The sequence below is a fragment of the Mesoplodon densirostris genome, chromosome 9 (assembly GCF_025265405.1).
Source record: "Mesoplodon densirostris isolate mMesDen1 chromosome 9, mMesDen1 primary haplotype, whole genome shotgun sequence".
Lineage (NCBI taxonomy): Eukaryota > Metazoa > Chordata > Mammalia > Artiodactyla > Ziphiidae > Mesoplodon > Mesoplodon densirostris.
Genome location: NC_082669.1, coordinates 32716738 through 32741682, shown reverse-complemented (window position 1 = coordinate 32741682; position 24945 = coordinate 32716738). Strand labels below are relative to the sequence as shown.

Genomic DNA, 24945 nt, shown 5'->3' with positions numbered 1-24945 from the left:
ACCAGGACCTAGAAGAACTAAAGATGAATCAAGCATCGATTAAAAACACAATAAATGAAATGAAAAATACTCTAGATGGGATCAATAGCAGAATAACTGAGGCAGAAGAATGGATAAGTGAGATGGAAGATAAAATAGTGGAAATAACTGCTGCAGAGCAAAATAAAGAAAAAAGAATGAAAAGAACAGAGGACAGTCTCAGAGACCTCTGGGACAACATTAAACGCAACAACATTCGAATTATAGGGGTTCCAGAAGAAGAGAAAAAGAAAGGGACTGAGAAAATATTTGAAGAGCTTATAGTTGAAAACTTCCCTAATATGGGAAAGCAAATAGTTAATCAAGTCCAGGAGGCACAGAGAGTCCCATACACAATAAATCCAAGGAGAAATACGCCAAGACACATATTAATCAAACTGTCAAAAATTAAACACAAAGAAATCATATTAAAAGCAGCAAGGGAAAAACAACAAATAACACACAAGGGAATCCCCATCAGGATAACAGCTGATCTCTCAGCAGAAACACTACAAGCCAGAAGGGAGTGGCAGGACATAATAAAAGTGATGAAGGAAAAAAAACCTGCAACCAACATTACTCTACCCAGCAAGGATCTCATTCAGATTTGATGGAGAAATTAAAACCTTTACAGATGAGCAAAAGCTAAGAGAGTTCAGCACCACAAAACCAGCTTAACAACAAATGCTAAAAGAACTTTTCTAGGCAAGAAACACAACATAAGGAAAATACCTACAATAAGGAACCCAAAACAATTAAGAAAATGGGAATAAGAACATACATATCAATAATTACCTTAAATGTAAATGGACTACATGCTCCCACCAAAAGACACAGATTGGCTGAATGGATACAAAAACAAGACCCATATATATGCTGTCTACAAGAGACCCACTTCACACCTAGAGACATATACAGACTGAAAGTAAGGGGATGGAAAAAGATATTCCGTGCAAATGGAAACCAAAAGAAAGCTGGAGTAGCAATTCTCATATCAGACAAAACAGACTTTAAAATAAAGACTATTAGAAGAGACAAAGAAGGACACTACATAATGATCAAGGGATCGATCCAAGAAGAAGATATAACAATTGTAAATATTTATGCACCCAACATAGGAGCACTTCAATACATAAGGCAAATACTAACAGCCATAAAAGGAGAAATCGACAGTAACACAATCATAGTAGGGGACTTTAACTCCCCACTTTCACCAATGAACAGATCATCCAAAATGAAAATAAATAAGGAAACACAAGCTTTAAATGATACATTAAACAAGATGGACTTAATTGATATTTACAGGACATTCCATCCAAAAACAACAGAATACACATTTTTCTCAAGTGCTCATGGAACATTCTCCAGGATAGATCATATCTTGGGTCACAAATCAAGTCTTGGTAAATTTAAGAAAATTGAAATTGTATCAAGTATCTTTTCTGACCACAATGCTATGAGACTAGATATCAATTATGGGAAAAGAGCTGTAAAAAATACAAACACATGGAGGCTAAACAATACACTACTTAATAACGAAGTGATCACTGAAGAATTCAAAAAGGAAATTAAAAAAAACCTAGAAACAAATGACAATGGAGACACGACGACCCAAAACTTATGGGATGAAGCAAAAGCAGTTCTAAGAGTGAAGTTTATAGCAATACAATCCTACCTTAAGAAACTGGAAACATCTTGAATAAACAACCTAACCTTGCACCTAAAGCAATTAGAGAAAGAAGAACAAAAACATCCCAAAGTTAGCAGAAAGAAATAAATCATAAAAATCAGATAGGAAATAAATGAAAAAGAAATGAAGGAAATGATAGCAAAGATCAATAAAACTAAAAGCTGGTTCTTTGAGAAGATAAACAAAATTGATAAACCATTAGCCCAACTCATCAACAAAAAAAGGGAGAAGACTCAAATCAATAGAATTAGAAATGAAAAAGGAGAAGTAACAACTGACGCTTCAGAAATACAAAAGATCATGAGAGATTACTACAAGCAACTCTATGCCAATAAAATGGACAACCTGGAAGAAATGGACAAATTCTTAGAAATGCACAACCTGCCAAGACTGAATCAGGAAGAAATAGAAATTATAAACAGACCAATCACAGGCACTGAAATTGAAACTGTGATAAAAAATCTTCCAACAAACAAAAGCCCAGGACCAGATGGCTTCACAGGCGAATTCTATCAAGCATTTAGAGAAGAGCTAACACCTATCCTTCTCAAAGTCTTCCAAAATATAGTAGAGGGAGGAACCCTCCCAAACTCATTCTACGAGGCCACCATCACCTTGATACCAAAACCAGACAAGGATGTAACAAAGAAAGAGAACTACAGGCCAATATCACTGATGAACATAGATGCAAAAATCCTCAACAGAATACTAGCAAACAGAATCCAACAGCACAGTAAGAGGATCATACACCATGATCAAGTGGGGTTTATTCCAGGAATGCAAGGATTCTTCAATATACGCAAATCAATCGTGATACACCATATTAACAAATTGAAGGAGAAAAACCATATGATCATCTCAATAGATGCAGAGAAAGCTTTTGACAAAATTCAACATCCATTTATGATAAAAACCCTGCAGAAAGTAGGCATAGAGGGAACTTTCCTCAACACAGTAAAGGCCATATATGACAAACCCACAGCCAGCATTGTCCTCAATGGTGAAAAACTGAAAGCATTTCCACTAAGATCAGGAAGAAGCCAAGGTTGCCCACTCTCACCACTCTTATTCAACATAGTTTTGGAAGTTTTAGCCACAGCAATCAGAGAAGAAAAGACAATAACAGGAATCCAAATCGGAAAAGAAGTAAAGCTGTCACTGTTTGCAGATGACATGATACTATACATAGAGAATCCTAAAGATGCTACCAGAAAACTACTAGAGCTAATCAATGAATTTGGTAAAGTAGCAGGATACAAAATTAATGCACAGAAATCTCTGGCATTCCTATATACTAATGATGAAGAATCTGCAAGTGAAATCAAGGAAACACTCCCATTTACCATTGCAACAAAAAGAATAAAATATCTAGGAATAAACCTACCTAAGGAGACAAAAGACCTATATGCAGAAAATTATAAGACACTGATGAAAGAAATTAAAGATGATACAAATAGATGGAGAGATGTACCATGTTCTTGGATTGGAAGAATCAACATTATGAAAATGACTCTACTACCCAAAGCAATCTACAGATTCAATGCAATCCCTATCAAACTACCACTGGCATTTTTCACAGAACTAGAACAAAAAATTTCACAATTTGTATGGAAACACAAAAGACCCCGTATAGACAAAGCAATCTTGAGAACGAAAAACGGAGCTGGAGGAATCAGGCTCCCTGACTTCAGACTATACTACAAAGCTACAGTAATCGAGACCGTGTGGTACTGGCACAAAAACAGAAAGATAGATCAATGGAACAGGATAGAAAGCCCAGAGATAAACCCATGCATATATGGTCAACTTATCTTTGATAAAGGAGGCAGGAATGTACAGTGGAGAAAGGACAGCCTCTTCAATAAGTGGTGCTGGGAAAACTGGACAGGGACATGTAAAAGTATGAGATTAGATCATTCCCTAACACCATACACACAAATAAGCTCAAAATGTATTAAAGACCTAAATGTAAGGCCAGAAACTATCAAACTCTTAGAGGAAAACAGGCAGAACCCTCTATGACATAAATCACAGCAAGATCCTTTTGGACCCACCTCCTAGAGAAATGGAAATAAAAACAAAGATAAAGAAATGGGACCTAATGAAACTTCAAAGCTTTTGCACAGCAAAGGAAACCATAAACAAGACCAAAAGACAACCCTCAGAATGGGAGAAAATATTTGCAAATGAAGCAACTGACAAAGGATTAATCTCCAAAATTTATAAGCAGCTCATGCAACTCAATAACAAAAAAGGAAACAACCCAATCCAAAAATGGGCAGAAGACCTAAATAGACATTTCTCCACAGAAGATATACAGACTGCTAACAAACACATGAAAGGATGCTCAACATCCTTACTCATTAGAGAAATGCAAATCAAAACTACAATGAGATATCATCTCACACCAGTCAGAATGGCCATCATCAAAAAATCTAGAAACAATAAATGCTGGAGAGGGTGTGGCAAAAAGGGAACACTCTTGCACTGCTGGTGGGAATGGTAATTGGTACAGCCACTATGGAGAACAGTATGGAGGTTCCTTAAAAAACTACAAATAGAACTACCATATGACCCAGCAATCCCACTACTGGGCATATACCCTGAGAAAACCATAATTCAAAAAGAGTCATGTACCAAAATGTTCATAGCAGCCCTATTTACAATAGCCCGGAGCTGGAAACAACCTAAGTGTCCATCATCGGATGAATGGATAAAGAAGATGTGGCACATATATACAATGGAATATTACTCAGCCATAAAAAGAAACGAAATTGGGCTATTTGTAATGAGGTGGATGGACCTAGAATCTGTCATACAGAGTGAAGTAAGTCAGAAAGAGAAAGACAAATACTGTATGCTGACACATATATATGGAATTTAAGAAATAAATGTCATGAAGAACATAGGGGTAAGACCGGAATAAAGACACAGATCTACTTGAGAATGGACTTGAGGATATGGGGAGGGAGAAGGTTAAGCTGTGACAAAGCAAAAGAGCGGCATGGACATATATACACTACCAAATGTAAGGTAGATATCTAGTGGGAAGCAGCCGCCACATAGCACAGGGAGATCAGCTCGGTGCTTTGTGGCCGCCTGGAGGGGTGGGATAGGGAGGGCGGGAGGGAGACGCAAAAGGGAGGGGATATGGGAACATATGTATATGTATAACTGATTAAATTTGTTAAATTAAAAAAAACTGTATTGAGGAATTGAGGAATGGTTTTATAGAATGGAACAAATATTGCATTAGTAGTAAGTGAAAAACTGGAGAATTGGTTAAATCTGAGGAGGATCAAAAGTACTGTATGTTAAGAGTGGTAGAATTAATCTAAGCACAAAGAAAGCAAAATGATATAAGTAACCTAGTGGTCCAATGGAAACATATGACTCTCATAATCTATTTAACCCTCATTTGGGTGGTTTTCTCAGGTTTATTCAGAGGTTACCTGACTGCCTGATCACCATCCGCTCCTGTAAGAAACTGGGGATTATTCTACAGTGGATCGGGAGCTTCACTCTTACAGAGACAAACTTTTTTATTTTTTCACAAGAAATTCTAGTTTCCCTAACATTATACTATTACCTGATTTTATTTTCTAAAATCATTACCTGATGATGTTAAGGTTTCTCTGTAAAAAGAGAATATGTGTAGACCCATCACTTCTCCTGGGTGGGTAATCTTCCTGGTTTTAGATCAAGAGGTTTAGATGGGAGGTCTAGTCAATGCCTTGTGAACTCAGGAAGCTAGGCTTGTCTTCTTAAACTTGACGGTTCTCTGGAAAAGAACATTACTGCCCTCTTGTTATATCATACCAGCTCTCCCATTTCACTCATTTTAGGATTTGTTTTCCTGACATCTGAGGGGTATTTCATAACTGCAAATATTTAAAATGTAAGATCCTTTTAGGTTTTCAATTTTTATTCTCTAACAGTGGTTGTTGTTTTGTTTTTGGGAGGATTTGGGTTTTGGGGTTCTTTTTTTTTAGGTCTCATACAAGATAATGGATGGGAGGCTTTAATTAAAAGTTTTTTTTTTTTTTAAAGAGCTCTAGTTATTTTCAGTCACAGCAACATGAATGCTAAGAATCATGTACCAAAAGGACAAAAGATTCCCAAAACACTGAAGATCAATCAGAAAAATCTATTTTTTTCCTTCTAAAATGATGTTCTTTCTGGCTTTGTCTCAGAAAGAAAGGCTTTCTTTATGTAAGAAGAGAGAGAGAATGTTCAGGCCTGGCCTACTTTCACAAAACTCTTAAATCATATTAGACCCAAATGCCTGCCTTATTGTATAAAATATCTCCTTGAATCTGGGTTATTTCAAATAAGGGCCTTAATGAAAGCTTATAGAACTCTTCTGCCTTGTAAAAAAAAACTTAATGAAAACATAACAAAATGCCTCCTCCTTCGGCTCCATTCAGCCCTGAGACATGACCATGTACTAGGATGTCTCCCCATGGCTTTGAATAATAGAGGCTTGTATATGCATGTAAACAGAGAATGCAATTAATAAACTGACAAAAAGCATTTATTTGGGGTGAAAACCATAGGTTTGAAAAAAGATTCCAAAACATCTCCAGATCTATGGTCTCAGCTTAGTTTAATGGGAAGAGCATGGGCTTTTAAGTCAAGCTTTATCAATCACTTTCTTAAGAGCTAAATGAAAACGATACCTCATTTGTAGGTTTGCTGTACATATTAGAGAAAGTTTTACAGATTCATTCATTAAACATCTAATATATTCTAGGTGTCTTTTCTGTGGGCTAAAAAGACCAGGATAAATAAGGAACAGTCTTTACCCTTTAAAGGCTGTAGTAGTCTACATACATAATGTGCCTGGAATAGGTGAGTTGTTTAAGAAATTGAATGCATTGTGAATACCATTCAAGTATATTGTAATTCCCTACATGCAGAAAATCAAGAAGTATATGATCACAAACTAGTGCTTTGGAAAGGGAATGGGTGAGCATTTACTCCTGTCTGTACCTGGTCTTTCCAGCACAGCTTCCCCACAAAACCTGAACTTTACTCCCCCCAACATAGGCACGCTCACAAGCATATACATGAATTTGGCACATAATCACTGTTACATAATAGATAATCAAAATTTTGGCAATAACCTTGGGGTGTCTTGCTGGAAGCATCTAATCTAGCTATGTGACTTTTGGCAGATTAATCAACCTGAACTTCAGAGTCTCTTTTCTTGAAAGTGAAGTTAGTCATACCTCTGTCTATTTCAAATGGTTTAGGAAAAATTGAGATGATATGACTGACATTTACATGTTATTTTATTTTTTGTTTGTTTTTTGTTTTTTTATTTTTTTATTTATTTTTTTATTTTTTTTTTATTTTTTTGCGGTATGCGGGCCTCTCACTGTTGTGGCCTCCCCCGTTGCGGAGCACAGGCTCCGGACGCGCAGGCTCCGGACGCGCAGGCTCAGCGGCCATGGCTCACGGGCCCAGCCGCTCCGCGGCATATGGGATCCTCCCAGACCGGGGCACGAACCCGTATCCCCTGCATCGGCAGGCGGACTCTCAACCACTTGCGCCACCAGGGAGGCCCTGTTTGTTTTTTAATTGAAGTATTGTTTATTTGCCATGTTGTGTTAATTTCTGCTGTAAAGCAAAGTAACTCAGTTATACATATATATAGATAGATAGATAGATAGATAGATATAACTCAGTTATAATGTGTATACATATACACTTTCTTTTTATATATTCTTTTCCTTTATGGTTTACCATAGGATATTATATACAGTTCTCTGTGCTATACATACGTTATTTTAAATTTTATTTAATCTGTATTCTTTATCCATAATATTATAGTAATATTTATTCACTTGGTTACAGATGAATATATACTTAAACTGTTAGAGAGTGGAAAATTATATTTTGTGAAATATATTTGTGATGAGGATTCATTTATTTTGAAAACCAAATATATTGAATTGTCCTATAAAGCAATTATTTATATGTAATCACAAAGCATTTCACACATCCTGTCTTGGGAATTCTCTAACACTTTATTAATGGTATGTTTTAGTAAAAAGTGCTGGACCCAAGCATTTACAGTCATCTGTTATATACAAAGGTAGCAAAGAAGTCAGATAATGGAGTTGGCTGCATGGGGTCATTCTCATTGTATGAGCAAGCTGATTTATGGAGAGTCAACTTCAGGAGATCTTACAGTGAGAGTACTTGGAATAGAATTTAATACAATATAGAATGAAGAAATTAGTTTCATTTTTGCTTCCTCCTTTCAAACATTAAATTACTAGGATAAACCTTTAAAAACTAATTCTTCACTCCTTCTATTCAGTCCTGCATATAAAGTAAGAACCTTTGTCCAGAAAACATGTTTCTGAGAACCAAGTTTAAAACATATCAATGACTTGAATACAGCTGCTAGAAAACAACAATATACTAGGAGATGAAATTCAATACAGATAAGATTACCAGACTTGTTAAAAGATCTACTAGCTTTCCCTGCTACTCAAGGACATGGTGTAAAGAAAAAGGAAGTACCAATTTTAGGTAATTATTCAGTACCACCATCAAATTAGTGAGTACCACTTTGAACTTTTGGAAGAGAGAGAGAGAATTTCAGCATGGAAGGTAAAATTTATTATAGGCTGTAGGGTAGGGTTGATACACATGGTTGCAAATTATAGAGAGACTGTTGAATAGAACAAGCTATAGTTAGCTCACTTCCTTTCTCTGAAAGGCTCAGTGAAGTAGAAGAATACCTTTTATTAAAGAAATTTCTATTTAAAAAGTCTTGATTTATATGGATATATCAAGACATTTTTTTGTTTTGTTTGTTTACTTTGAATAGATTGAGCAATTGACCTAATGGTATAGATACGCTTGCTAGGTGTAAACTGTCAATTACTTCTAGAACTGATCTTCCATTGCATCAAATGTTGAGACATAAAAAAGAATGAATGCTTATTGAATAATTACCATTTTAGACATTCCGCTAACAATTTGCCATTGTTGTGTTAGCTTTTTTTTTTAGAGAATCATCACTTAGACTAAAACTGATAGAGTAAAAATAATTAAAATGAAGGAAAATACAACTATACATGAGGAAATATACATCACTACTTTGGCTATTAACAGGTATTAGCACATTATTAAGACTTTCTATAATGAGAAGGTTTAGAATACCTGAGTAAACAGACAAAATTATCTAGGATAGAAGATGCTTAGTAGAGGGTCGGGACTAAATAGTCTTTAGATAATATCAGAAAATGTCTAAAAATTTATTATTCTATAAAGTTGAAAGATATTATAAATGGTCTATAAATAATCGTATTACATATTTTCACTTTACAATATGAGGAAATACAAAACAGATATGTAATGACAAGCCTGACATCTCACAGGGCTAGAAGCCAGAATTCCTGGTTTTTAATCCATCTTAATTCTATATTGGACCTTTCTTAGACTTGGAATGAGTGATAGGAGCTAGGTAGCAAATTATGAGGTGATAGACTGTCAGAGCTAAATATGCGTCTTACCTAAAACCAGTTCAGACTGTATTAACACCAGTGACCTGCAACATTGCTATGTAGTATTTATTAATGAAAATTGGCAAATGCAAAGAAATCTAAGTGTTGAGAATTTTATTCGCTCTTTTTTTCCTTATACAGACTTTCCTTTATAAAGTAACATTCTTTGCTTCTTTACTTTTCCACATTTTATTCACTTCCAGCTCATTAAACATTGCCTCTAAAGAGATTTTTGCTGGAAATGGTCTTGCATTGGCAAAAGCTGCTCAAGTTGCAATATAATGCTTACAATTTTGGGAAAACGTAAACCTCAATTTGTACTCCATCCAGTTAAGTCTTAAAAATACCAATACAAAATTTTTTTTTCTTAATCAATAGACACTTCTTTTACTTTGTGTGTCTATTCAATTCCATATAGACTCTCATATAATTATGAATATTTTAGAAAGTGTTTATTGCTGTTTTTTGTTCTTTAATATAAATATCCTATATAATCAATCTAGTGTATAAAGGTAGATGATAACTTCTACCTGTTGTTTAACCAACTAAAATAATTGTTTGCTATGCCTTCCCTGCTTTCTAAAGTCCTATGTCTGGGTAAAATAAAATAGCAAAATAGCCCCTGAAAAATCCTTTCATTCTGATAATATTTTTAAAAAATATTTTTAAATTAATATTTCCATGAATGAGCCAGTGTTCTACAAATATTATTCATAAGAAAATATAAGGTGTTCATGAGAGAACAGATCCCTGTGCTTAAAATAAGAAGATCTAGAGTAAAGTTCTGCCTAGGACGCTTAACAATTTGGCAAGTTACTTAAAACATGCAAGCCACTATTTTCTCATCTGTAAAATGGGGATTTTACCAACTTTATTTCTTGTGAAATAATGATAGTGTTCTAGTAATTGCAATATTTTCTTAAAATATATTTTACTAAAAATATAAAGTAGTTGGAGATATAGATATAGGTATGTGTATAAATGTTGCTTACAGATACAACATACACATTTTTTCAAAGATAAAATATATGTAAACTCTTTTTTAAGAAAACAAAAAAGTGGAAAGAACACTGCATATCTTAAAGGAGAATAAAGCACTGGAGAGTGTGAAAAAAGAAAGCTCTGCAAGATAAAAGTAAGCCAGTTTTACAGTTCCGCTTACTTGGAGCACTTCAGCTAGCTAAAGAGAGGGACACACACAATTTTGTTAAAATGGAATTAAATTAGTCCTGTTCTTTGTCAAAACATAATTATATTGTTTTTAAATTTAACAAAAAAAAGAATATAACGTTGTAAAAATAAAGGAATAACTTAATTTCAATTTTAGTCATGTAAAATATTTCAGCCATAGTTTATGAAAGATCTCACTAAGTTTAAGAAACAAAATTGAAAATATTAAGAGGTTGAGTAATTATGTTTTTTTTTTTTTTTTTTTCCTTTTTGCGGTATGTGGGCCTCTCACTGTTGTGGCCTCTCCCGCTGTGGAGCACAGGCTCCGGACGCGCAGGCCCAGCGGCCACGGCTCACAGGCCCAGCCGCTCCGCGGCATATGGGATCCTCCCAGACCGGGGCACGAACCCGTATCCCCTGCATCAGCAGGCGGACTCTCAACCACTGCGCCACCAGGGAGGCCCAATAATTATGTTTTTTAATGCGCTATTTCAAATTTAAATTTTATTGATTAACTCTCTGCTTAAAGGAAATCAACACTCTTCCACTTTCTTCCACTTTCCTCTTCCATTGTTTTATTGGTGGCCTGGATTTCATCTTCAGATTTTCCCTTCATTCCCTCTTCCCTCCCTCTCTCCCCCTCTCTCTCCTCTCTTTTTCTTTCCCTCATTACTATAGCCTCTATGTCCTTGAGTTAGTCTTTTAAACATTTTAGGAAGGCTGTTTCTTTTATACACAAATGTACTCTTTCAGAGGACTTCTTTTCCCCCCCTGGATTTTTAAAGAATGTTTTCTGTATCCTTGAAGTAGCTTAAGCTGGATATATCAGTGTACCAACTTATCACTTCAGTGAGTATAGGATGATCTTTTGGTCCAGAGATTCACTCTACTGTTATTTCAGAGAAATATCTTTACATTTTAAATAGATGTTATTTTCTATTCTCTTGAATTTACTTTTTCTGAGCAATAAGTTATATTGGATCATATTTTTCAGTTCTAATATATCTGTCATTGTTCTGTAACTTCTTTATTTTTCTCTCTGTATCATCCTAAGCCTTCTTCCCTCTATGTCAATAATACTGATTTCCATCTTATTTAATTTCGTTCCCAGATGTTTCTAATTCATTAACAGCTTTCAAGTGGGATTATTTGTGTTTTAGCTCTGTTATCCCCATTTTCACCCCACCTATTATTTTGTCATCTCATTTTTGAACTATGCCTTCTATATATCCATCATCTCTTCCTCTTCTTTCTATTCTTTTTATAAAATTGTATAGTTGATATACAATGTTGTGTTAGTTTCTGGTGTACAGAAAAGTGATTCAGTTATATATATGTATATATATATATATATATATATATAATATATATACATACATATATAATATATATGTATATATATATATAATATATATATATATGTATATATATGTATATATTTGTACATACGTATATTCTTTTTGGTATTCTTTTCCATTATGGTTTACTACAGGATATTGAATATAGTTCCTTTTGCTATACAGTAGGACCTTATTGTTTATCCTTTATATATATAATAGTTTGCACCCCTCTCCCACCCCTCTCCCTCCCTGGCAACCAAAATTCTCTTGTCTATGTCTGTGAGTCTGTTTCTGTTTCATAAATAAGTTCATTTGTGTCGTATTTTAGATTCCACATATAAGTGATATCATATGGTATTTGTCTTTCTCTTTCTGACTTACTTCATTTAGTATGATAATCTCTAGGTCCATCCATGTTGCTGCAAATGTCATTATTTCATTCTTTTTTATAGCTGAGTAGTATTCCATTATATATGCATATATTGATCACATCTTCTTTATTCTTCTGTTGATGGACATTTAAGTTGTTTCCATGTCTTTGCTATTGTAAATAGTGCTGCTATGAACATTGGGGTGTATGTATCTTTTTGAATTATAGCTTTGTCCAGATATATGCCCAGGAGTGGTATTGCTGGATCATGTGGCAACTCTATTTTTAGTTTTTTGAGGAAATTCCATACTGTTTTCCATAGTGGCTGCACCAAGTTACACTCCAACCAACAGTGTAGAAAGGTTCCCTTTTCTTCACACACTCTCCAGCATTTGTTATTTGTAGACTTTTTAACGATGGCCAATCTGACTGGTGTAGTTTTGATTTGCATTTCTCAAATAATTAGTGATGTTGAGCATCTTTTCATATGCCTATTGGCCATCTGTATGTCTTCTTTGGAGAAATGTCTACTTAGGTCTTCTGCCCATTTTTCGACTGGGAGGTTTTGTTGTTGTTACTGAGTTGTATGAGTTGTTTGTTTATTTTGGAAGTTAAGCCCATGTGGGTCACATTGTTTGCAAATATTTTCTCCCAGTCCATAGGTTGCCTTTTCATTTTGTTTATGGTTTCCTTTGCTGTGCAAAAGCTTGTAAGTTTGATTAGGTCCCATTTGCTTATTTTTGCTTTTATTTCTCTTGCCTTGGGAGACTGACCTAAGAAAACATTGGTGTTACTTATGCCAGAGAATGTTCTGCCTATGTTCTCTTGTAGTAGATTTATGGTGTCATGTCTTATATTTAAGTGTTTAAGCCATTTTTAGTTTATTTTTGTGTATGATGTGAGGGTGTGTTCTAACTTCATCGATTTACATGAGACTATCAAGCTTTCCCTACACCACTCCACACAAAAACTACTAGAACTGATAAATGAATTCAGCAAGGTAGCAGGATACAAGATTAACATACAGAAATCTGTTGCATTTCTTTACAGTAACAATGAAATATCAGAAAGAGAAAGTAAAAACACACTTCCTTTTAAAATTGCATCAAGGGCTTCCCTGGTGGCACAGTAGTTAAAAATCCTCCTGCTAATGCAGGGGACATGGGTTCGAGCCCTGGTCCAGGAAGATCCCACATGCTGTGGAGCAACTAAGCCCATGCACCACAGCTACTGAGCCCACGTGTCACCACTACTGAAGTCCGTGCACCTAGAGCCTGTGCTCCACAACAAGAGAAGCCACCGCAATGAGAAGCTTGTGCACCACAGCAAAGAGTATCCCCTGCTCACCGCAACTAGAGAAAACCCGCACGCAGCAACAAAGACCCAACACAGCCAAAAATAAAATAAATAAAAATAAAAAATTATTAAATAAAATTGCATCCAAAAGAAAAAACGCTTAGGAATAAACCTAAGGAGGCAAAAGACTTACATGCTGAGAACTCTAAAACATTAATAAAGGAAATTGAAGATGATTTAAGGAAATGGAAAAATATCCCATGCTGGTGGATTGGAAGAATTAATATTGTTAAAATGGCAGTACTACCCAAAGCAATCTACAGATTTAATGCTATCTGTATCAAATTACCCTTGACATTTTTCACAGAACTAGAGCAAATAATCTGAAATTTTACATGGAACCATAAAAGACCCAGAATTCCAAAACAATCCTGAGGAAAAAGAACAAAGATGGAGACATAACCCTCCCAGACTTCAGACAATACTACAAAGTTACAGTAATCAAAACAGCTTGGTACTGGCACAGAAACAGACATATGGATCAATGCAACAGAATAGAGAGCCTAGCAATAAACCCACACACCTACGGTCAATTAATCTTGGACAAAGGGTCAAGAATATACAATGGAGAAAAGACAGTCTTCTTTCTACTCTTAATCATAGCTATGTATCATGTTGTAAGATAAATATCTTCTCTAGAGTAGGATTAATTTTTATTCTTTTCATACAACCAAAACATAAATTTTGGGACACCAAGAGACCTGGAGGCTGGTCAAAGCAATTTTTATTGCCCATTTACTCTCTACTCCAAACACAATGACAAAACACCCACACATGGCCTCTGTGTGTGCATTGTCTTCTTCAGTTCAGAGGCCCAAGCAGATCTGTAGTTGCTGACCCCCCTACCCACCACTCTCCCTCACCCTGTGGAGAGAGTGAAAACAGAGGTTTTTGTCACCATCCATATGCATCTGTTTCCAATGACAAGGGTACTCTGAACCAGTGAAAAAGCAAGCACGATTGATAGTAACAACTCATAATTAATGCAAGCATCCTTTGAGACCACCTCAGTAGGTATGTTCCTCTCCTCCTTTAGTAGAAACAATAAAGAACAATCTGGAGTAGGAAAAACTTAACAAGAACTTCACAAGTATCACACTGTGAAGCATGTGAATTTAACCTTCCAATAAAAAAAATAGGCAGTGTGATGCTTTGAGAACTTTAGTTAGCAAGTGTTTAATTCTACATTTCTCCTGAAGTGAGAAAGTGGTAAACAGCAACAATAAATTTTATATGCTTGGCATGTTGGAGTTTTAGAGGAATATGACCCATAACAGTGAATTTTTCCCAGAAAAAAATTGTCTTGCTGTTTCATTTCATCATGTTCAGTGGTGTGATCAATTCTGTCCACAACTCCTATTGGCTCCAAATAGTGGGAGTATTTTCCTTGACTCCCTCCTTATCAGGTAGAATACTCTTTTTTCCCCTCCATCCCAGTTACTGTTTGAGAGATGGAGCAGTAGTAGTTCTATCCAATTTTCTATGCCTTTGGAGGAAAGAAATAGAGCTGTTTCACAAATAGATTTGCTGCCCTGATTGAATACGTTTTGCTCTCTCTTGAGATTTGATTTAAATGTTTTTTGGTTTTGTTTTTGCTTCTGTTTTGCCAGCATTCACTCAACTGAGCCCAGGTATGTCTTACTCCAATGAAAAGACTCTCTCAGATTTGGATTTTGCTCCTCCTTAACCTTGGATCCCCAGTAAATGGGGAGCACTTGTTGTTTTTCCTATTTCCAGTGAAACCCTCAGACCTTCCTAGCCATGGGCCAAAGCTGCCACTCTCAAGGGTTTAGTATGACATTTCTGGGGCTGCCTAAGCTCATTGTTCATCCACTTCTCTGTGCTGGGGACTTGGTGATAATTCTCAGGGTTTTGGCAATTCATCTCTCTTTTCCTGGCAGAATTTTGTGATACGTGGTATGGTTGGGGATGCTGCTAAGCTGAGCCTTCCCAGAATCTACCTTTCCATTCCTACACACCACTCATCATTTTCTGGCAGGAGACTATTCTTTGGTTAGTTGCTACTGGCTAATACTTTCCTAAATTTTACTTTTTCCCCTAGTTTTTATAGGTATTAAAGAAAGGAGATTCTAACATCTGTCTTGTTTTCTCATTTTTATATTAAATATTCTTCATTTTCCTGCAAAGTTCTTTAAAATAAAACAGATTGATTTGAATGGGCTTGTTTATACTTATTTAAAATCTTTCAGTAACCTGAGCTAGCTGGTCCCTCACAAGTTCAAATAAATATATTAGACATGTTTGCTGTTTCTGCCCGTCAAGAATGTGTAAACAGAATGTGAGCTAATAGTTTTAGGGTATATCCAGGACACTAAAATGTTTACACCAAATCACTGAGAGGAGAGTAGTGTCATAGTTAAAAGGCCACATGCCATTTGTAAATCATAATATTAAGGCCCCATGTTATTGACTAAATTCATTATTGGTTTTTCTATTTTATTGATGCTAGTCAAAGTACCAGAATTTTGATTCATTAATTTTATCTACTATTTTTCTATTTTTTCTATATGCTGCCTCATTAATTTCTCTGTATATTTTTATTATTTATTTTCTTGTACTTTCTTTTATATTACTTTGTTGTTCTTTTTCTAGCTTTTGGAATTGGAAGGTTAAATCAATTGTATTTTTTAAAATTTTGTTGATGGAATATTAATGCATATATGCACTTTCTTCTGATCACTGCTTTAAATGATATAGGTGTTTAAGACTGGTGATTTTCCTCTGATCATTATTTTAATTCTCATCGATTCTGACAGTGTTTTCATTATCATTGTTTTTCAGAACTTCTGTATTTTCTCATTGTATTTTGCTGTTCAGCCAAGAATTGTTTCGTTAAAGCTTTTGTGTGTGTGTGTGTGTGTGTGTGTGTGTGTGTGTGTTATCAGACAATGTATTAGCTTCATTTTATAGAACTTACTGTTGTCTACTTTGTAAGTCAATACATAATCAATCAATATGATCCATGTTCCATATTTAATTGAGGAAAATATATTTTCTCTCTTATCAGTGTGTAGTGTTTAATATATACATCCTGAGGTCTGCTGTATTGGTTATGGTGTCTCAGTATTCTGTCTTTACGTATTTTAGTCTACTTCACCTGTCTTGTACTGAAAATACTGTGTTAAAGTATTTTATTATTATTCTCTTTATTCTGGCTTTCATCTCCTACATCTTTACACCTTATTTTCTAGTTTCAACCTATTTTAGTGGTGCATAGATATTCATAATTGTTGTGTCTTCATTATGATTTATGGATGTTTAACTTTATAACATGTCCTTTTTTTTGTCTTGTTTACTACATTTTGAACTGAATTATTTCTATTTAGCCTCACAATAAGATATCAACCCCTACTCTCCTATTGTTTCCATACATCTGGCATGCTTACAATTTATGTATTTCTGACTATTTGAAACGAAACTAAGTTTTAGCATAGCATAGCTCATAAGCTTTGCTTTATGGGCCAATCTGAATATCTTTTTAAAAATATGCTCAATGAGCCTGTTCATGTTTATTGATATGACAGATATGTTTGATCATAACTCTGCATTTTGTTTTATAACTATTGTGTATATGATGTTAGATTTGTTGTGTTTCTTCCTCCGTTTGGTGTCTTTAATTTTTTTAAAATTTCTTTTGTAATTAAGAAAGCTTTGTATCTTTGTTCCAATGATTGTCTTTTTTTATATCTTTTATTATGTTTGCTCTTCTTACTTACCACTTACCATCTGTCTTGCCAATTTTAAATAGTATAACTTGTGTCACCTACCATTTACCTATACAAAAATCAACAATCTCATTCTACTTGTCCCTTTCTCTCCCTTTGTCATCCATCTCTTTCAGTTTCATCCTTTATACTCTATCAGAATACATGACAATTACATGCTGCCCTTCTACCCGCCTATATTCTGACTCTTATTTTAGTCTCAGTTCTACAATTAAATGTATTAAATATTCACCATCACTCCTTTGGCTGAAGTCTCTCTAGTTATCTCTTTGATGTGATGAAATTTATCCTCTCATATATTTCTTGAGAGTGAACTTTTCTATGGTATTCTTGAGTTCCTTATGCTTAAACTTATGGGCTTGCTGCTTGAAAGACACTTTAGCTGTATTAAAAATCCTTGGCTTGCACTTTATTTTCTTGAATTTCTCAAGGGTAAAGCTAACACCCAGCTACTGTGAAGTATCTGTGATCATTGGCTGCTGAATTATCACGATTTAACTATGTCTAGAAGATCTGTGTTTCAGTTTATCAAACATATGGAGGACAACTTTGCCTATTTGGGGAACTTAGTGTTTTGAAAGAAGGAAGAGAGCAGGCCAAAGTATGGTATTGGTAGATATTTTTCCTCATGTTAGGGTACATTTAGACATGAAAATATAAGTTAATTAAAGCAAAAATTAATGCAGGGAAGAAATGCATTCTAAAAACCCATATCCAAAAGTGTGATAAAATTAAATCGAAATGATTAAATAACTACAATCTAATAGATTTTGTACATGATGTTTTTGTTACTTTAATTTCCAAGGAGATTACTCAACTATATTCTTTAACAGTCATTCTCAAAGCATGGTTCAGAAATCCCCGTGGGTCCCCAAGACTGTTGAAGTGCATCCAGGTCAAAATTATTTTTTAAGTATACTAAGATATTATTTACCATTTTACCATGTTGACATTTACATTGGTAATGCAAAAGCAATGCTGCAGAAAACTGCTGGTGACTTAGCATAAATCAGGGCAGCAGCACCAAAGTGTACTAATAGTGACTGTATTTATTTATTTTTTACCACCATGCACTTATATGAAAAACTTGCCTGTTTCACTTAATATCCTTGACAAAGAAATTAAAATGCTTGTTATTAAACCTAGACCCTTAAGTACATGTGTTTCTAATAGTCTATGTTCTAGAATATTCTGTGTGATAAAATGGGAACTACACACAAAGCACTTTTGCTGCATACCAAAATATGAACGTTGACTTGAGAAAACATGTTAGTGCAATTTTTTTGAGTTGCAAGCTGAGCCAGCCTTTTTTTTTTTTACAAGAAATATCATTTTTACTTGAAAGAAGACTGACAGATAAACTCTGCCTATTCAAACTTTGGTAGAGTTAGCCCTTGGTATCCATGGGAGATTGTTTCCAGGAGCCTCACGAACCTCCACAAATACCAAAATCTGCTTACACTAAAGTCCCTTATATAAAATGATGTAATATTTGCATATAACCTATGCACATCCTCCCATATACTTTATTTATTTATTTATTTATTTATTTATTTTGCGGTTCTCGGGCCTCTCACTGTTGTGGCCTCTCCCGTTGCGGAGCACAGGCTCCGGACATGCAGGCTCAGCAGCCATGGCTCATGGGCCTAGCCACTCCACGGCATGTGGGATCTTCCCGGACCAGGGCATGAACCCGTGTTCCCTGCATCAGCAGGCGGACTCTCAACCACTGCGCCACCAAGGAAGCCCCCTCCCATATACTTTAAATCATCTCTAGATTACTTATAATACCTAATACAATGTAAATGTTATGTAAATAGTTGTCTGCATGTGGCAAATTCAAGCTTCGCTTTTTTGAACTTTCTGGAAAATATTTTTTTGATATTTTGATCTTCGGTTGGTTGGATCCATGGATGCAGAAGCCATGGGTGCAGAAGGCTGACTGTATTCAGCTGCCATTTTCTCAAAAATTAACAAAGTGAGTTTTTCACTTTGAGAAAAACAATTGGCAATAGTTGTTGTCAATAATAAAAATCAACTTTTAAGTAAAAATAAAATTTTCCAAAACTTATACCTGCCTCCCTGAGCTTGTCAGCTTTTCAATAGTCAGACTTTTTTATGATATCAATGGTGATATTAACAAATGTGCTTTAATATTGTATGAATTGTGTCAATGTTTTGAAGACCTGCATAACTCAGTAAACCAGTATTTTCCAAAATGAACAATATAGTATGTTACCAATTCAGGCATAGTTAACTGGTCCATTCAAGGTGCAAGGTAGACAATTATATTTTAAAGTAACAGTCCAAAGGTTCATTGATATGGTTTCAGATTTCACATTTACACTAATCTTAAAGAAACTACCACTTTTCAATTGTTAATGTAGTATCAAAGATGGCCCACAGTTGTCTAACAGGATATTAAAATACTCCTTCCTTTTCCAACTATATATATATCTGTGTGAGACTGTCATATATTTCAAATAAAACAGCATATTGACCTGGATTTAATGTAGAAACAGGTATGAGAATCCAGCTGTCCTCTATTAAGCCAAGCACTAATGAAATTTGAAAAATATAAAATGTCACTCCTCACTATTTTTTGTTGCTTTGGAAAATACAGTTATTTTTCATTAAAATACTTATTTATATGTATATTATTGTCATTTTAACTGAATCAATAAATAAATTTTTAAATATCCAATTCTACTTTTTAATTAGAAATGTTAATGTTCTTTGAGTACCACCATTTTTTAAGAGTATAAAGAAATCCTGAGACAGAAACATTTGAGAACAAATGATCTACATCCGTGTTAAAGACCTTTAATAGATTCCTATTGTTCTAAATGTAAAACTCAAATTCTTAACATAGTACCACTTAACAATATCTTATAATCACACGAATATTTATCTAGTTCCTCAGTCCCATGATGTTGCCTTTTGTGAACACACTGTTCCTTCTCTTTATAATGTTCTTCCCCGCCCATGTCACCTAGTTAATTCTTTCTTATTCTTCTGGTTTCAGCTCATGAAGCCCTTTCCTAGGCTTTCTTGTAACCATGCTCTTGTACTTCAGAACTTTTCCTCTCTTTCTAATTGTACACTTATTGATGAAAATATTTCATTGATGGATTTCTTCCCAATAGACAGAAAAACCATAAAACCAATAAGCATGTGTATGTTGGCTTATCATTGTATCCATTCTTCCTAACAGAGTGCTTATCACAGAGTAGGGTGGAAAATAAAATATTTGTTGGTGAATGGTAAGTGGATAAATATACATGTCGATAGAGAAAAGGATGAAACAATAAAGAATTTGACCTAGTATGAATAGCTTCTTCAGTAATGTAAAGATCCAAGATAAACACTAGAAAGAAATACATTGAATTCATTTCAGTCACTCATATTTTCCCTTGTGTAATGTTATTACCATATGCTCTTGTTGCCTACTTGTTTTACAAGAAAAGTAGAGTGGAAGTAGATACAATATACAATGACATTTAGTTGTATTAGCAAATGTTCTTTTTCAAGCCTGGTAAGTAGTGAGCAATTGTCAGCAAACAACTTCTTGCATTTCACTTGACTTAATACTTCCTATATATTATGTTAGAATTCTATTATTTTTATGTATGACTGTCTCCTATAGTCCCCTGTAGTCTCATCTATTACCTCTTTTGGCCTAAAAATCTACAGTTGAGTAATACTTACCTACTTGAATTTCTTCCATACCCCTTTTGTTACTTGCTTATCATTATACTTAACATACTTTATTGTAAGCGTATAATTTATCAGTCTCCCCATGAGACCTTCCTCTCCTTAAGGACTGGGACTGTATTTTATTCATCTGTGTATCCACAGGATGTGATAAGGTGTTTAGCACTTTATAAACACTCAATAAATGAAAATATGAGTAAATTATTGAACTAACCACTTAATTAATGGCATGACATATTCCTTAACTTTTTAATTAAATTGTTCCAGTTAAAACTCAGGTAATGGGAGAAATCAAGATTGCACTGAAGAAAGAAATGAAGACAGATGGGGAACAACTCATAGTTGAAATCCTCCAATGCAGAAATATCACCTACAAATTTAAATCTCCTGATCACTTACCAGGTATCTAATTTTATGATAATGAACAATATAATGTATCTAGGAACTCTTTAGGAGTATGTCCTAAATAGCCTAGAAAATGCTAATTAAAATTTGGGCTGTGTACCAAACATATCTGAAAAATATGAAATAAGAATGAATTTCTCTTATATAGAGCAAGTTGATATTTTACTAGTTAAAAATTAGATTTTTTCAACACAAATGTAGAGTGATGTATTTATTATACAACAAGAAAACATTTAAGTTGCTAAGAAAATTGGTGTATATTTTAATTACTCTATGTTGTCTGAAACAAATTGTTCACAGGCTACTGGCTTTGTGTAAAATGTAGGAGAACTCTCCATATACGATTATAACTCTTTCAACAGAAAATTGTATTATTAATGGACACTTAACAAGCTGAATTCTTATTTTCAGATTTATATGTGAAACTATATGTGATGAACGTTTCTACCCAAAAAAAGGTGATCAAGAAAAAAACAAGAGTATGTAGACATGATCGAGAGCCTTCATTCAATGAAACTTTTAGATTCAGCCTAAGTCCTGCTGGACATTCTCTTCAGGTAACTCATACAGTTCCGATTTTTAGATTTTCATTTATACTGTATTTATTTCCCATTTAATTATTCAATATTTAAATGCCAGTCATACACTATGTGATATTTTATAAGTTAATTTTTAGAGGTAACTTCCCAGGGGCCCTTTAAAATTCCTCAACCCACTCATCCCATCCATTTAGCTACCAAGTTGCCTCTCTTCTACCTACTCAGTTTCTTTTACATAGATTTTTTTCCATGCTCACTGCCACACTAATCCTCTTTGGGTCCTCATCTTTGTTATGCAAGTCATCTCAGCAATATACCTGGCCTACTTGCCATCAATATCTTACCCTTTAATTCATTTTATCACACTGCTGGCAGAGGTATCTTTTAAAAACAATGGCTAGGTTACATTGAAACCCTCCAGTGATTCATCATTATCCTGACTCATTCAGAGTCCTCTAAGGTGAGTTCTAATTGTATTGACTTAATTTCATCTCCTTGTATACATTTCCACTCACTCTTGACCCCAGTCACACCAGAATCTTGAAATCAGGTTAAACCTCTAAGTCTTTGCACATATTTTTCCTCTCCTTCAATACTCCCTTATCCATCTCTCTCCATCTATCACAATTTTCCATATCTTTCAATGTAAACTCAGCTCTTTAATAATGACCCTGTGTGTAATTTATCACACCTTATTCACATAATGTTTTGCTTATCTCATTAGGCCATTAATCCCAGTCTTGTACAACAATTTGTGTACTTACCTCTCACTGCTTCTATACTATCAGCTTCTCTAGTGCAAGGCTTGATTTTCATTGTTCTTTGTTTTGTAGCCTAGCACAATGCTTGTACATAGTATATCTTTAGTAGATATAGAGATATGGAATGAAAGAGGAAAAAGGAGGAGGGAGGGAAGAGTTGAAAAAATGTGGGAAGAGAAGACCATGGTACTGGCACTTAGAGGCCTGTACTAGACACCTATGTAAGAGATATTGCAAAGCAAAAACTACACTGAGAGGATTAATTGACATTAGAGTTGAAGGGAATAAAAAAGTTAAAGGATACTCTGAAATCTGTGTGAACAAATGTGTCAGTCACAGAGATTGAATAGTTACAGAAGGGATGGATAGGGAGAAAGAACATGAGTTTGTCTGAAATGTGATAAACTTAACAGGAAGGCAGGGTCCAAGTAAAACATATAATGTGCCATTTGAAATCCCCAAACCAGAGGCTAAAAGAGACAGAAAAGTAGATTTTGAAGTCAGAAACATAACAGTAAATTTTAGTCAGGAATAAAGATGAATTATCTGAAGGAGATTCCGAAAAGAAAGAGAGAGCATGAGAGAAGAATTGTCAAAGATTAATGGTTATCTCCATCTCAATTTCTCTACTTTTCTTTCAACTGATCCCTAAAAGAAAAAAATTTCTTGAGTATGAGATCCCGTGGAATTTCAACTAGTGTAAGCTCTACATATGACAAGAAGCCACTTTGGAAGTGCTTCCTATAATAAAATTCCCAGTAAATTAAATGGCATTTAAAGTCAATGTTGTGTTCTATCTGCCTTGTAAACTCGTATTTATGTACTCACCACTCAAATAATTCTGTATTTGAGTTAATATTTCATTAAGTAATAAAACATGCACCTAGCAAATTTCTTTTTTGAAACTTTCAATCAGTTTAATCAAAAACCTAGTTAGAATTAGCTAGGTTTATATAGCTAGCTAATATTATCTAGAATTCTCCTGTCCTTCAAGATATGTCTTTGCCTTTGGGAAATGTTGAGGTAAATTAATTAATATTATGCAGATCTTTTGAGGACATGTTAGTTATTAGTTCTCCTACAAGTATGCCTGCTATTTCTCTCACCCTCACCCTTTCTTGTCTCTGTTACTTCTTTGATGAGCAAATGTCCATAAAAGAGGTTGAAAATATACACACAAATATATATAATTTTGGCTATTTTTTCTAGATTTTACTTTTTTCCAATGGAGGGAAGTTTATGAAAAAGACCTTGATTGGTGAAGCCTGTATCTGGCTAGACAAAGTGGATCTCAGAAAAAGAATAGTCAACTGGCACAAACTTTTGGTCAGTCCTACTCAAGCCCACTGAAGAAATGTGTCTGCTCAGGGTATAGAAAGTTCTTTAAACAGTCTTAAATCAAGACTATAGTCGAATACTATTGTTCTAAGCTATGTTTTCAGGGGTAACCATAAGAAGAGGAACAAAAGGCAAAAAGAAACTCAAAGGCTTGCAAAAGTATTGTTGTGGAACATAGAAAAAAAACCTCAAATGAAAAAGTTCATATATTGAAGACAAGAAAAAAAGTTCTCAAACCTTGGATTTCTTGTGGCTGTCAAGAAACAGTGAGAGAAATTTTGTTTGCTTAATGCAAAAATTTTTGAGTAGAGTTGAGCTACAGCTATCTAAAGGCTGAGACTCAAAGATTAATATGTTTTCTAATGCAGGCAAAAGTAGTCCTTTATGCAAAAGAACTTGGTTGAAAGGAAAAAACTAATGGAACAAATCTCAGTTTTCAAAAGTCTCTTCTTCGTCTTATCTTCTCAGACAACTAACTGTTTTGAGATTCTGACATAGGATACACCTACAATATGTGTCCAGAGTAGAAGTAAGGAGCTTGTGTTTACAGGGAAAAGGGAACCAGGGATGTAGAAATTATAGCTTTTAGATCATGTTGTACAGGTTTTCTCTGTGTCTAAATGTTACAAGGGTGAACACCACCAGTTTTAGAATTCATGTTGTAAAAGCACACTAGTAAAACTTGAAATAAAGTATAGTTAAGACAATACTAAGTAGAAATGAAATTACATTTATCTAGAAATAAAGCCATGACTGGCTAACAAAAAAGAATATTGCCCCACAAACTTTTGGAACCTTGGTTGAAACATCAAAACCTCCATAATTTACCCTTAATCCAAGACATTTTCAGTCTACATTAGCAAAGGACCTAGATTAAATTGGTATGTTCTAGGAAGCATGATAACGTGTTCTTTGTGGAATTGCAAATAAATGTATTATCTCATATATTTTCTTTCTCTTGAATGATACATGGAC

General features: G+C 34.5%; 1 protein-coding gene across 1 annotated transcript in view; it reads left to right on the top strand.

The window, feature by feature from the left end:
- PCLO (piccolo presynaptic cytomatrix protein) overlaps positions 1-24383 on the top strand; it is a 387939-nt gene extending 363556 nt beyond the window's left edge. The window contains 3 exon segments of the mRNA XM_060107659.1: positions 21195-21329; positions 21744-21889; positions 23842-24383. Coding sequence (XP_059963642.1) covers positions 21195-21329; positions 21744-21889; positions 23842-23982 — 422 coding nt within the window. The 3' untranslated portion in view covers positions 23983-24383.
- The last annotated feature ends 562 nt before the right edge of the window (positions 24384-24945 follow it).